Source organism: Amblyraja radiata, chromosome 38 (assembly GCF_010909765.2).
Source record: "Amblyraja radiata isolate CabotCenter1 chromosome 38, sAmbRad1.1.pri, whole genome shotgun sequence".
Taxonomy (NCBI): Eukaryota; Metazoa; Chordata; class Chondrichthyes; order Rajiformes; family Rajidae; genus Amblyraja; species Amblyraja radiata.
In genome coordinates, this window is record NC_045993.1 from 13,750,560 (window position 1) to 13,763,450 (window position 12,891).

Here is a 12,891-nt window from a genome sequence, read left to right on the forward strand (position 1 = left end):
TCAAAAAAATTGTTACTTTTTACTCGTGCGAGCCGCTACGGGACATCCACGAACTCCTACGGACCCACTACGGATATTCTCCGAGTTTGAATCAGGGGAAAACTCGGGAGAACTCTTGAATTACCTCGTACAGTGGGACAGGCCCTTAAGATTTAGCTCTTAGGGCTAAAGGGATCAAGGGATATGGGGAGAAAGCAGGAACGGGGTACTGATTTTAGATGATCAGCCATGATCATATTGAATGGCGGTGCAGGCTGGAAGGGCTGAATGGCCTACTCCTGCACCTATTTTCTATGTTTCGATGTTTCTAACACTGCACAAGGCAGCTTAGTTTACACAACTGGCCGTGATCTATCTACATGAGGGGATGTTATAAAGGCATCTGCTTCAGAGGCAGCTTACAGTATATGATGTATAGGGGTATAGATCAAACATAATTACAGCGGGTTCCTTACACTGTTTATTTCTGTTCAGGTCAAGAGTGTTGAATTGGTTCCGGCAGGCTGAGTCGTTTTGGTCATTCAAGAGATGAGTCAGGTTGCAGCCCATATTAAAGCCCCACTCAATCAAACTCTGTACCAATAATAATTATAGAGCAGACCACTCTATGCATCCATTATATCTCAGCCACAATCTTCGCTTTCTCTCGTATCATTCCAAGCTCCATGTGATATTTGTCTGATTCTCACCGTGACTTTACTCTTCTCATCATTTCCTCAGTTGCCACATGTCTGATCAGCAGAGCTAGTGGCAATGCTCAGTGGTACAAACTGATCAATTGGAAGGTGGCATGGTCCGGTCCACGCCGACCATCGATCACATGGTCACACTAATTTAGTTTAGTTTAGAGATACAGCACGGAAACAGGCCCTTCGGCCCACCCGACCAGCGATCCCCGCACACTAACGCTATCCTACACACACTGGGGACAATCCCCGCACACTAACGCTATCCTACACACACTGGGGACAATCCCCGCACACTAACGCTATCCTACACACACTGGGGACAATCCCCGCACACTAACGCTATCCTACACACACTGGGGACAATCCCCGCACACCAACGCTATCCTACACACACTGGGGACAATCCCCGCACACTAACGCTATCCTACACACACTGGGGACAATTTATAATTCCTACACAATTTGGAGTATGGGAGGAAACTGAAGATCTCGGAGAAACCCCACGCAGGTCACGGGGAGAACAAACAAACTCCGTACAGACAGCACCCGTAGTCGGATTGAACCCAGGTCTCCGGCGCTGTGAGGCAGCAACTCTACCGCTGCGCCGCCGTGCCATCGAAAGATAGAACACCAGTTCTATGCTATCCTGCATTAACATCCACTCCTTACACATTAGGGCAGGGGTTGGCAACATTGTTCTGCATAGGGGGTATGGAGAGAAGGCAGGTACAGGATACTGAGTTGGATGATCAGCCATGATCATAATGATTAGATTAGATTAGATTAGATTCCTTTATTGTCATTCAGACCTTTCGGTCTGAACGAAATTATGTTGCCTGCAGTCATACACAGAACCAATAAAAACAAAACATACAATAAACACAAATTAAACATCCACCACAGTGAGTTCACCAAGCACATCCTCACTGTGATGGAGGCAAAGTCTTAGTCTCCGTCTCTTCCCTCCTTGTTCTCCCTCTGCGCTGAGGCAATCGATCCAGGCCGGAGATGCCGCCCTCCAGTCCAGCGGACCTCTGTGGTGATGTCGCCGCCGCCGAAAGCCGGAACGCCGAGACGGCCCGCCACAGCATCAGCTCCAGGCCGCTGCCCCAGCTCCGGGTCCCGCAGTCTCCGCTCCGGGCCGCCGCCCCAGCTCCGGGTCCCGCAGTCTCCGCTCCGGGCCGCCGGTAACTCAGCGGGTGAGGCAGAATCTAAGGAGAGAAGGAATTCGGGTCTCGAGCCGAAACGTCGCCCATTCTTTCTCTCCATAGATGCTGCCTCATCCGCTGAGTTACTCCAGCTATTTGTGTCTACCTTCGATTTTACCAGCATCTGTAGTTCTGTGTTACACATATATAGTCACCAGATTTGGTGTCACTTTCAAGTCCCGGATTGATGAACAAAATGGTCTCCTTCTGTTTTGCATGATTGTGTGATGGTGAATGGTCTGTTGCTGTGTACTTAATGCTGTGATGCCTTGTCTTGTCACATATTGCCACTGGATGAACTGGTCACTGGGATCTGCTCGAGGCAGACTGATGCACTGGTCAACCCGAGGAGCACCTTCAGCAACAGACGGGTTCCACCAAGATGCAGCACAGAACGCCACAGGAGATCCTTCTTCCCTGTGGCTATCAAACTGTACAACTCCTCCCCCTTCTGTCGTGGGGTAGACTCCCCCCCCGCAATATTAGCACATCCCCAATCCTTTCCACTTGTCAATTTAATTTCATGTTTGATGTATTTGGTGTTTTTATGAATGTTGGCAGATCAATTTCCCTCCCGGGATAAATAAAGTTCTATCGTATCGTATCGCGATAGTCTCTGCCTTAACTACCTCCTCCAGTAGCTCGTTCCATACACCCACCACCCTTTGCGCAAAAAAGCTACCCCTCAGGTTCCTATTAAATCTCCCCCCCCCCTCACCTTAAACCTATGTCCTCTGTTTCGCGATTCCCCTACTCTAGACAAGAGACTCTGTGCGTCTACCCGATCTATTCCTCTCATGAATTTGTACACCTCTGTATGATCACCCCTTATTCTCCTGCGCTGCAAGGAATAGAGTCAACCTCGCCCTGTAGCTCAGGCCCTCGAGTCCTGACAACATCCTCGTAAATCTTCCTTGCACCCTTTCCAGCTTGACACCATCAAAATGATGAGTTGCCTTCAGACGGTGGATGGTCTCCACGTGGGAAATGTATTCTGGTCATACGCAGATCGCAATACAAACATGCCTATCCTAAATATCCATGGCTGGAGAAAAACATATGGACTTTTCATTCTACCTACAGGCATGTACAGTTATATGCAAAAGCTGTATCTCTGCGTGCAATTCCTGCCAGCACTTCTGATTATAAATTCACAGTCTCCGCTCTATAAATGGTGAGTTTAGCCACACACCAATACACTGGCAATTACTACATGACATGTTTACACATCCAATTCCCATTCATACTCGAGGTTAGAAGGAGATGGATTCAGTAGCACTGACCCTACACCTGTGGCCCCAGCCCGCTTGTTTTCTCGTTGTTCGGTCCCAGCTGCAATGAATCACACAGCACGGAAAAAGGCCCTTCGGCCCAACTCGGCCGTGCTGATCAGGATGCCTGCTGCCTGACTGTGTTCAGCTCATATCCCTCAAGCTCGAAAGAAAGATGAAGGCACGCACCACCAGACTCAGGAACAGCTTCTTCCCCTCTGTTACCTGGCTTCTGAACTCCCTTCCATTAGCCAGCATACAGTCCATTTCAGCTCTGCTCGATTGTGGACATGGGCCTGAACTGGTGCGCTACAAAGCTGAGAACTATATTCTGCACTCTGTATCTTTCAATAGACAATAGGTGCAGGAGTAGGCCATACGTCCCTTCGAGCCAGCACCACCATTCAATGTGATCATGGCTGATCATCCCCAATCAGTACCCCGTTCCTGCCGTCTCCCCATATCCCCTGACCCCGCTATTTTTAAGAGCCCTATCTAGCTCTCTCTTGAAAGCATCCACCCTCTTTAACCATTATAAAAATTATTTTAACTCTATAGGGTGGAACGGACTTGACGACAAACAGACTTAAATTGTTGAAATTCTCAGTTCAGATTCGGTTTTGCTTTGCTTTGTTTTTTTATCTATTATATTTTTATTCATATTTTATTATTATCAATTTTTCTTTTTTTTTCTTTAATTTAGGGAGGTTTTGGGTTTTTCTTCTTCCTTTTTTCTTTTTCATTTTTCATTTACATTCATAAGTTTCCTTTTAAAGATTTAACTATACTTACATAGAGACCGGGAGGTCTATATTCATTGTGTATTTTGACACTGGCCTCATATTAGGTTATACCTGTTATTAATGTAATCCTGATCCCTATGTATCAATATCATTGTTATGTTTATCATTATTCTTTTTGCTTTGTTTTTTATGTTTTATTTTTGCTTTTTTTTGGAAAAAAATAATAAAAAGATTTTAAAAGAAAGAAAGCATCCAGATAACCTGCCTCCACCGTCCTCTGAGGCAGATAATTCCACACACTCTACTACAATTCCACTCTCTGTGAGAAAAAGTGTGTCCTCGTCTCCGTTCTAAATGGCTTACTCCTTATTCTTAAACTGTGGCCCCTGGTTCTGGACTCCCCCAACATCGGGAACATGTTTCCTGCCTCTAGCGTGTCCAAACCCTCAATAATCTTATATGTTTCAATAAGATGCCCTTTCATCCTTCTAAACTCCAGAGTGTACAAGCCCACCTGCACAACTCTCTCATCATATGACAGTCCCGCCATCCCGAGAATTAACCTTGTAAACCTACGCTGCACTTTCCTTCTCTCTCCCTGTTGTACTTGACTTTGGTTTGATTGTATTTATGTAAAGTATTATCTGACTTGAGTGGAGAGCAAAGTTTTTCTCTGTACCTCGGTACATGTGACAATAAAACATCTAAACCCTTCAACTCTTCCTATGTGTATGTGGCGGTTTAAATGTGTTTTAGTCGTTGTAATAATACGAGAGACAGGTGGCCGAGAGGACTCCAGGGTGGCGCAGCGGGTAGAGCTGCTGCCTCACAGCACCAGAGATCTGGGTTCGATCCTGACCACGGGTGCTGTCTGTGCGGAGTTTGCACGTTCTCCCTGTGACCACGTGGGCTTTCTCCGGGTGCTCCGGTTTCCCTCCCACATCCCAAAGACGTGCAGGTGTGTAGGTTGAATGAATTGTAAAATTGTCCCTAGTGTGTAGCGGAGTGCTTGTGTACGGGAATCGCTGGTCGGTGCGGACAGGGTGGGGCGAAGGGCCTGTTTCCGCGCTGTTTCCCCAAACTAAACTAAATTGCCCCAAGTGTGGAGGGAGTGGGTGAGAAAGTGGGATATCATAGAACTAGTGTACAGGTGGCCAGCATGGACTCGGTGGGCCGAAGGGCCTATTTCCGCACTGTGTCTCCAAACTAAATTACCCCAATTGTGTAGGGAGTGGGTGAGAAAGTGGGATAGCATAGAACTAGGTGGGCTGAAGGGCCTGTTTCTACTGTATCTCTAAAGTAAACTAAATTGCCCTAAGTGCAGGTAGACAAAAGTGCTGGAGAAACTCAGCGGGTGCAGCAGCATCTATGGAGTGAAGGAAATAGGCAACGTTTCGGGCCGAAACCCTTCTTCAGACCCTAAGTGCATATGGGTGATTGATGGCCAGCACGGACTCGATGGGCTGAAGGGCCTGTTTCCACGCCGTGTCTCTAAATACTAAACGACATGTTGATTACACGGGCAAAGCTGTCCTGAGCTCCGAACTGGACATAGACAAAAATGCTAGAGAAACTCAGCGGGTGAGGCAGCATCTATGGAGCGAAGGACTAGGTGACATATTCACGTCGCCTATTCCTTCGCTCCATAGATGCTGCCTCACTTGCTGAGTTTCTCCAGCATTTTTGTCCGCCTTCGATTTTTCCAGCATCCGCAGTTCTTTGGTAAACATCCTACCTGGACATGTTCATCTCTGTCTGAGGTCCCCTGGCCTTCTCCAGACCCAGCTTGGTGAAGATGCCCACCAGCACCATGATGGCCACCACCCCACAGATGATGTAGACGATCATGTTGGTCTTGTCCTTGTCGGGGTCCTCCACGTTCTCGTCCACCTTGACGGGGGGCTTGCTGGTGTTGGCCCAGTTGGGGGTGTCGTAGTTACTGCAGGTGCTCTGGTCCAGCCGGTCATGATGGAACTCGCAGCAGAAGCGATAGCCGCAGGTGCCGCAGCAGAAGAGGTAGGTGCCGGCGTTGCAGTTGAACGGGGGGTCCCACTGGCCCATCACGTCGTAGTAGCCCCGGCACCTGTCCGAGTTCAGGGGGGTCTCCGTGGAGCCTGGGGGCGAGTCGGGGTACCAGGGCTTGGTGACATTCTCGGCCGGCTTCACCTTGCCGCCGTGCGTGCCGGCCCACATCAGCACCTGCCCCGTCAGGACTGAACTCCACAGTCCCGCCATCAAGCGCAACTCCATGGGGACTCTCATCCGGGGACCGGTTGGAGAAGGAGCAGAACTCAGGGCGCAAAGCGGCCGACGGCCTCCGTGGGAGAAGCGCGGGGGCTCCGAGGAAGGCCGGGGGAGGTGCACGGCTCAGCAGAGACAACCTGGAGCCCACCCCTCACCAACGCCGCCCGCAAGCCCTCTCCTCTTTGTGCGAGTGAGGTGCCTTGGACAGCTGCCAGAGTTGTGGATCTGCTGTAGTAACGAGCTGGAGGCAGAGGCTGTAACTCACATCATTGGCTGAACCCTGCAAGAGTCAGGACACACAAAGGCCCATAAAATATTGCCGTCATATTCAATAAGCAGAGTGCCATTACCACAGCATTCATCACAGCCAAGAACACTCAGGCATGGGACCGCAATTGTTTTTGGACACGTTGATATATTTTCAGGTTCAAAGCTGTTTGAAGCTTGTCGTACCATTTTAATTCTCACGTGTGCCTATTCTCCTCTCCCCCTCTCCTCTCCGCACACGAGACTTCACACATAAACACTCTGTTATATGGGCCAAGTGCTGCTTTACAACTCGGGGCAGGTGCGTGTGAGGGGGGGAAGGTTTGATTTCCCTTGGGGACCATAGATTAATTTTATGATTACAGGATTATGTGGAGTTACTTAGCATTTACATAAACAGACTATTCAGCCTACCTACCTCCGACAGCACGCCTCTCATCCACCTCGTCACCATGATACTATCCCCCTTAGAGCGGCACGGTGGCGCAGCGGTAGAGTTGCTGCCTCACAGCGCCAGAGACCCGGGTTCAATCCCGACTGCGGGTGCTGTCTGCACGGAGTTTGTACATTCTCCCCGTGACCTGCGTGGGTTTTCTCCGGGTGCTCTGGTTTCCTCCCACACTCCACAGACGTGCAGGTTTGTAGGTTAATTTGGCTTTGGCCAAATTGGTAAAATGTCCCTGATGTGTGGGATAGCGCTGGTGTACGGGGATCGCTGGTCAGCACGGAATCGATGGGCTGAAGGGCCTGTTTCCACGCTGTATCTCTAAAATTCGGTCTCTTTAAATCTATCCCAACTTATTCTTCCCTGACTGCTGTTCGAGCGTGGTTGGGGGAGGCCAGGCATGGCCCAGGGTTCAGACAATAGACAATAGGTGCAGGAGGAGGCCATTCGGCCCTTAGAGCCAGCACTGCCATTCAATATGATCATGGTTGATCATCCCCAATCAGTACCCCATTCCTGCCTTCTCCCCATATCCCCTGACACCGCTATCTTTAAGAGCCCTATCTAGCTCTCTCTTGAAAGCATCCAGAGAACCCGCCTCCTGAGGCAGAGAATTCCACACTCACAACTCTCTGTGTGAAAAAGTGTTTCATTGTCTCCGTTCTAAATGGCTTACCCCTTATTCTTGCCCCTGTGCTACTGAGGCAAGCAGCAGGGTTTCTCCACATGACCACTGCACGGAGCTATCAACCCTTTGGGTGTGGGGAGTATAATGTGTAGTTCTGGTCGCCCAGCTACAGGATGGATGTTATCGAGTCTGGAAAGGGTGCTGAAGAGATTCACCAGCATGTGACACAAAATGCTGGAGTAACTCAGCGGAACAGGCAGCGTCTCTGGAGAGAAAGAATGGGTGACGTTTCAGGATTTAGAACGGGGATGAGGAAACATTTAGAACGGCCGTTTGGAACGGAGATGAGGAAACAGAGAGTTGTGAGTGTGGAATTCTCTGCCTCAGATTGCGGTTCTCTGGATGCTTGTAAGAGAGAACTGGGAAGGGGGAGGGATGGAGAGAGGGGAAAGTCTCGACCTTAAACGTCACCCATTCCTTCTCACCGTTGAGTTACTCCAGCATTTTGTGTCTATCTTAGGTTTAAACCAGCATCTGCAGTTCCTTTCCCCACCAGTATATGACCTCAACCTGTGTTATAGAGAGAGAGTGGGTAGGCTAGGACTTTATTCTTGAAACGTTGGAGACCTTATTGAAGTGCACAAGATTATGAGTGGGGTGGGTAGAGTGAACAATCACAGTCTTTTTCCAGAGGTGAAGGTTCTTAAACGAGAGGGCTTAGGGTTAAATGTTTAAGAAAGAACTGCAGATGCTGGAAAAATCGAAGGTAGACAAAAATGCTGGAAACACTCAGCGGGTGAGGCAGCATCTATGGAGCGAAGGAATTGGTGACGTTTCGGGTTGAGACCCTTCTTCAGACGTTAAGATAATTCTTTAGGGTTAAGGTAAAAGGGGAGAGATTTAAGAGGAAGCTTACAAGGGGCAACTTTCACATTCAAAGGGCAGTGTGTATCTTGAATAAGCTGTCAGATAAAGCTAATGAAGCTGAAACAATTACGACTTTAAGAGAATTTGGGGTGGCACGGGAGAGCAGCGGTAGAGTTGCTGCCTCACAGCGCCAGAGACCAGGGTTCGATCCCGACTATCTGTACGGAGTTTGTACGTTCTCCCCGTGACCTGCGTGGGTTTTCTCTGGGAGCTCTGATTCCCTCCCACAATCCAAAGACGTACAGGTTTGTACGCTAATTGGCTCGGTGAAATTGTAGATGGTTCCTAGTGTGTGTAGGATAGTGTAAGTGTGCGGGGATCGCTGGTCCGTGCGGACTCAGTGGGCCGAAGGGCCTGATTCCCTGCTGTATCTCTACATTACGCTAAACTAAAATGTGGAAACTTATCGGGTTAAGATGGATTTAAAGGGATATGGGCCAAATGCAGGCAAATGGGACTAGCCTTGAATGCCAACTTGGTGGGTATGGGCAAGGTGGGCCGAAGGGCCTGTTTCCGTGCTGTACAGTTCCATGTCTTTTCCTTGTCTCATGACCTCTCACCTCGAATTTCCTCACATAGCCTTGTTTTTCCCCTTCCTTCTTCCTCACTTCATCACCAATATGTTCATTAATGAAACCATTCAAGCAATTGTCCCAACAGGAAGCATATTTACGTGTAGGAAGGAACTGCAGATGCTGGTTTCAACCGAAGATAGGCACAAAATGCTGGAGTAACTCAGTGGGACAGGCGGCATCTCTGGAGAGAAAGAATGGGTGACGTTTCGGGTCGAGACCCTTCTTCAGACTGATGTCAGGGGAGATGGAGATACATAGATAAGGAAGTGTAAGGTGTGAAAACAGGGCAAAGGGGATGTGGATCAAAGAAAATGTAGAATAAATCATTGTTAGCTGGGAGAAGGTGACAGCAAATTAGATATAAAATGTAGTCGGAGACAGTAAGACTGGTGGGAGAACTGGGAAGGGGGAGGGATGGAGAGAGGGAGAAAGCAAGGGTTACTTGAAGTTAGAGAAGTCAATATTCATACCGCTGGGGTGTAAGCTGCCCAAGCAAAATATGAGTTGCTGTTCCCACAATTTGCGCTGGGCCTCACTCTGACAATGGAGGAGGTCCATGATAGAAAGGTCAGTGTGGGGATGGGAGGGGGAGTTGAAGTGTTTATAAAGGAAGCATATTTAGTTTGATTTAGTTTAGAGATATGGGGTGTAAACTGGGCCTTTGGCCACACACTCCCTGGAGACCAATAAGTACCGTACACTAGTGCTATCACAGATCCCCAGAGACCAATGATCACCAGTACACCAGGGACTATCCTATCCTACACACTAGGGACAATTTACAGAAATGAATTAACTGACAAACCTGCACGTATTTGGAGTGTAGGAAGAAACCGGAGCACCCGGAGAAAACCCACTCGGTCAGGTGGAGAGCATACAAACTCTATGCAAGTCAGTCAATTATATTTCTATAGCACATTTAAAAACAACTCTCGTTGACCAAGGTGCTTTACATTAGTGCAGGTACTAACATGCTACATACAGTGGTACATAGATCTAACAATACATACATAAATACATACATACAGCGGACCTCAAAAACGTGAGTAGAAATGCGTTTTAAGTCTAGACTTAAAGGAGTTGATGGAGGGGGCAGTTCTGATGGGTAGAGGGATGCTGTTCCACAGTCTAGGTGCTGCAGCCACAAAAACACGGTCGCCCGAGCTTATACCTGGACCGCAGGATAGTCAGTAGCCATGTACGGGATGGAACCCAGGTCTCTGGCGCTGTGAAGCAGCAACTCTATCCGCTGTCCTACTGTGATGCCTCAAGCTCTCATGGACCATGTTTTTAACTGCAGATGCTGGGTGGATATCAAAGATAGAGTAACTCAGTAAGATGGAGTGACTTGGCAGATGGAGTAGCATCTCCAGAGGAAATGGGTGGCTGACGTTTCGGGTCGGGACGCTTCTTCAGACTGAAAGTAGGGTGTGGGGGGAGAGCTGGAAGCGAGACAAGACCAGGACAAATCAGGGCCAGCGGCAAATCATGTACCTGACTGATCCTGGTGTTTGATCATGGGCCTCCAGTTCTCCCCACAATCTCACCCCCTACTTTCAATCTGACGAAGGGTCTCGACCCGAAACGTCACCCAACGTTTTCTCCAGAGATGCTGCCTGACCCGCTGAGTTACTCCAGCAATTTGTGGGGGGTTTTTTTTGCAGTTAAAAGAAAATGTTTCTCACTCTGCTAAGTATGAAAAATATCAGAAGCACCTTCAGAATCGTTAAGGTCACTGAGGTGTGGGAGGTCATAGATGGATAGATAGAATACTTCATTGTCACAATGTGTTTTGTTCTCAGTGAAATTCTTTGCATGTAAACCTTGCCAAGGTATGCAAATGGTCACCAATAAAGGGTGATTACAAAGTAACAAATGCCCCTCCAACCACGCCGGTTCCCACCATTGTTCTTCCCCCCCCTCATGGCGGCCCCCCCACTCCACATCCCCATTGTCCATTGTCCTACACCCCCCCCTCCCGTCCATTGTTCTACCCACCACCATTGTTCTATCCCCTCCCTCACGACGCACGACAGGCCTTGTATTCGCTGGAATTTAAAAAGGATGAGAGGCTATCTTATAGAAACATATAACATTCTTAAGGGATTGGACTGGCTAGATGTAAGGAAAAACTTTCCCGATGTTGGGTGAGTTCAGAACCAGGGGTCACAGTGTAAGAATAAGGAGTAGGCCGTTTAGGGCTGAGATGAGGAAAAACGTTTTCTTGTGAATCTGTGGAATTCTCTGCCACAGAAGGCAGTGGAGGCCAATTCACTGGATGTTTTCAAGAGAGAGTTCGATATAGCTCTTCGGGCTAAGGGAATCAAGGGAGAACACAAAATGCTGGAGTAACTCAGCGGAACAGGAAGCATCTCTGGAGAGAAGGAATAGGCGACGTTTCGGGTCGAGACTCTTCTTCAGACCCGACGTCTCGGCCCGAAACAGAATCAAGGGATATGGGGAAAAAGCAGGAACGGGGTACTGATTTTGGATGATCAGCCACGATTGTGATAAATGGTGGTGCTGGCTCAAAGGGCTGAATGGCACCTATATTCTATGTTTCTCTTTCCCCCGGCAGCGGGCATCGTCCTCACTGCCACGCGGTCCGTCCTCGTCCATCGGTCGGCGCCATCATTGACCGCCGACCTCTATCCGGACACCCCCGTCACCCGATGAGAGCTCAGCGCCCTTTACAGGGCGGGCACCTACGATGTCGAACCGGATGGCATCACCCTGCTGCGGACTTCGGCTGCCTCAAACGCAGGGAGAAGAAGGGGGCAGGGAGTAGTTGGTAACACCGCCTCTGTTGCCCCCGTCCCTCCCACACCCCAGCCAGCCGGCCACACTCCTTGCCCAGTCTCGTGCCTCAGGTCACCGGATGAGTGCGGAGAGGGTGGGGGGGGGGGGGACGGGGACACAAACCAGAGGGAGGAACCTGGGAGGGGAACTGACAGCCAGGGAGAGGAATGGCAGTGGACTGGAGGGGAAGGGGGGCTGGAATACAGGGTGGACTATTTGGGAGAGTTGACGCCAGGATGATGCAATTATTCCAGCATCTTGTTGATCTGCTGTAATTAATTGCAGTCAATGCTTTGGGCATGGACGTCCTCATTAGCCTTGAGGGAACAATCTGTACTCCATACAAGCTCAAAGCTCGCTCTAGCTTCATGTTAAATCACAGTTTAACACGGTGCACTGGGCTGATCATCGGTGGGATTAATACCACCGATCACCAAGCCGGCCGTTAAACAATTAGCTGTTGGAACTTCTCCCTCCCTATCCCTAGCCCTCTCGGGCAATCACACCCAAATTCTAGGCGGTGGAACATTCCCCCTGTGGAACGTCCTTCTCTCCAGAGATGCTGCCTGTCCCGCTGAGTTACTCCAGTGGTTTGTGTCTACGGTTTTAACCAGCATCTGCAGTTCCTTCCTGCACTAACATCCCCCCCCCCCCCCGTGCAGGGAGCTGCGAACTGCAATGCGCTGCCTGGGGGCCCCGTCTGTGAGGCATCTGTGGAGGGGACGAGGGGCCGGGAGGGGCGAAGGCTGAGGGGTTGTGGGGGAACGGGCAGGAAAGATGTGCCGTGGGCTAGCACGGTCGTGTCGGGCTGAACGGCCCCCCTACTGAGCCGCTCCAATGAGTCAAAGCCACAGATGCCGTGCTGGCTCAGAGCTTCTCCTCACCTCCCGGCCGAAAGGGTTAAGAAGTATTTCTGAACTGTTTCATTCAAGAGGTGTGTGAGCGATGCTCTTTCCTTCACTCCCCTCCTCATGCCTTGTGGCCCCACTTTCCTCCCTTTCCCTTTTTCTCTTTCTCTATCTCTATCTCTATCTCTATCTCTATCTCTATCTCTATCTCTATCTCTATCTCTATCTCTATCTCTATCTCTATGTA

At 49.4% G+C, this 12,891-nt stretch overlaps 1 protein-coding gene across 2 annotated transcripts in view; it reads right to left on the bottom strand.

Annotated features, from left to right (window-relative positions):
- Window positions 1-12,891, bottom strand: part of LOC116967079 (protein shisa-9-like) — a 97,752-nt gene that overhangs the window by 83,745 nt on the left and 1,116 nt on the right. For both annotated transcript variants that reach the window (XM_033013556.1, XM_033013555.1), the window contains exon 2: window positions 5,647-6,435. In XM_033013556.1, the coding sequence (XP_032869447.1) occupies window positions 5,647-6,173 (527 nt within the window). In that variant the 5' untranslated portion in view covers window positions 6,174-6,435. The remainder of the gene's footprint in view (window positions 1-5,646; window positions 6,436-12,891) is intronic.